Source organism: Macadamia integrifolia, unplaced genomic scaffold, assembly GCF_013358625.1.
Source record: "Macadamia integrifolia cultivar HAES 741 unplaced genomic scaffold, SCU_Mint_v3 scaffold_15A, whole genome shotgun sequence".
NCBI classification, from domain to species: domain Eukaryota; kingdom Viridiplantae; phylum Streptophyta; class Magnoliopsida; order Proteales; family Proteaceae; genus Macadamia; species Macadamia integrifolia.
The window spans coordinates 446,927-448,816 of record NW_024870627.1 but is presented as its reverse complement, the minus strand read 5'-3'; the positions used below and the strand labels follow the sequence as shown (position 1 = coordinate 448,816).

The 1,890-nt window shown below is 39.4% G+C and overlaps 1 protein-coding gene across 1 annotated transcript; it reads left to right on the top strand.

The window, feature by feature from the left end:
* Window positions 1–263: 263 nt before the first annotated feature.
* LOC122070947 (heavy metal-associated isoprenylated plant protein 39-like) lies at window positions 264–1,664 on the top strand. The gene is made up of 3 exons (XM_042635195.1): window positions 264–668; window positions 921–996; window positions 1,097–1,664. Exons 1-3 carry the CDS (start codon window positions 663–665, stop codon window positions 1,438–1,440), a joined length of 426 nt encoding a protein of 141 aa, XP_042491129.1. The 5' UTR covers window positions 264–662; the 3' UTR covers window positions 1,441–1,664.
* The last annotated feature ends 226 nt before the right edge of the window (window positions 1,665–1,890 follow it).

The window sequence follows — 1,890 nt, the reverse complement described above, 5'->3', positions numbered from 1 at the left end:
CCGTCCATCCAGCAAAGAAAAATGTTCACCTCGTAAGTGAAAAACACGTTATCAGGTTTTCACAATGGGCAAGAAAGGAAAGGAGGCCATTTACCGTGAACCACGTGTGTAGGCACAGTGGGACCCAAATATGGGACTTATTTTTGCCGTTTGATCAGAAATGAACGGTGAGGATATGCGACCGTATTGACAATATGATATCTTTTATTCGAGTCAAGGTCTTTAATACGGACGTTGGAGGCCTAGAAAGGATCCTACCAGAAAAAAAGAGGCCTAGAAAGAGGGGCTTGACTTCCCCAGCAATGGGTTTGCCGTCAACATTTTGAGCGAGAGTGAAAGAGTAAGAGAGAGAAAGTCTAGAGAGAGAAAAGAGAGACTTCTTCAGTGCTTCCTTCTGTACGACAGAGTATATAAACTCGCGTTCCTTCCTGGAAACGCCTTAGAATCGCTGGTGTTCTCTTTCTTTTCTCTCCGTGTTTGTGCTTTAAATCCGGCTTCGACCATTTCGTTCTTGTTCAACGAAGCATCGCCAGAGAGTTCTTCGGTTCTCAATCTTGTTCAATCTTTCTCTGTTCCTCTTCTGGTGTTTCAAAGTCTCTGCTCCTCTTTGATCGGTGCTTAATTACTTGTTTTCTCGGTCAGATCTTTGAAATCCAGAAGAAATGAAGGTGAGATTCCTCTCTTTTCCGCAAATTTATTTCATTTTTTTTCATTTAATTGCTTCCTTTTCATTTATTACTTTTAGGGCTTTTAGAATCTTATCGGATATTGACTTTATGTGAGGCTAAAGATCAAATTTTTCGGGTGGATTTGTTTTTCCTGTTCCCCTTTCAAAGGATATTATGAATTTGGAATTGGGATTCTTCCTTTATTCGTTAGAATCTAATTGGATCTTTTGGTCTCTGCTCGTTTTGTTACAGAAATTGGTGTTGAAGCTAGATTTACATGACGACAAAGCGAAGCAAAAAGCCATGAAAGCAGTGTCTTCTCTTCCAGGTACCGAATTGGTGTTTTCCAAAATTTAATCTTTCCGATTTGAACGGAGAAAAGCCGGCGAATTTAGAGTTTTAACACTTTTCTGGTTTTTATTTTATAGGAATCGATTCCATCGCCATGGATATGAAGGACAAGAAATTGACAGTGATCGGAGGAGTGGATCCAGTAGATGTCGTGAGTAAATTGCGAAAGCTTTGGCGCACAGAGATAGTTTCTGTTGGTCCGGCGAAAGAGCCTGAGAAGAAGAAGGAAGAACCCAAGAAAGAGGAACCCAAGAAGGAAGAACCCAAAAAAGATAAAAAGGAAGACGAGAAGAAGAAGGAACCACCAACCGATCAAATCGCTGAGCTTGTCAGGGCATATAAAGCTTATAATCCTCACTTGACCACACACTACTATGTCCAGAGTGCAGAAGAGAACCCCAACGCCTGTGTTATCTGTTGATTGGAAATCGCTGAAGATGGCGATATGCTCTAGAACCAAGAGAAGCTCCTCTGAACAGTTTGATATGGTGGGTTGGAATTGGATTAATTTCTCTCCACTGTTCTTCTCTGTTCAAAGGGTATCAATGTATAAAGAAAATAAATGAAATTTTGAGGTCCATGAGTTTTTCTTTTGTAGGAATTATTTTATAAATAGATCATCAATATCATTCAAAGTTTGTGATCTGATTCTGAAGCATTAAAAGACTTTCAGACTAGTATTTAGCAGCAAAGCTCCTTTCAAATTCTACTTCATTATTTTCCAAATCCTCTGTTTGAATTCATTAGCCTTTGCATACCCATGTAATTACTGAAAATTGCAGCCTTTTGGGACTTGAGCTGAAATGGGTAATTCAGAATTGGTCAAGGGACTAGTCAAGAATCAAGATCAGTTCTTAATGAATCTTCTAGA

Coding starts and splice junctions, on each gene's coding strand:
- LOC122070947 (XM_042635195.1), top strand. Junction 997..1,096: donor AGCAGTGTCTTCTCTTCCAG/GTACCGAATTGG, acceptor TTTATTTTATAG/GAATCGATTCCATCGCCATG.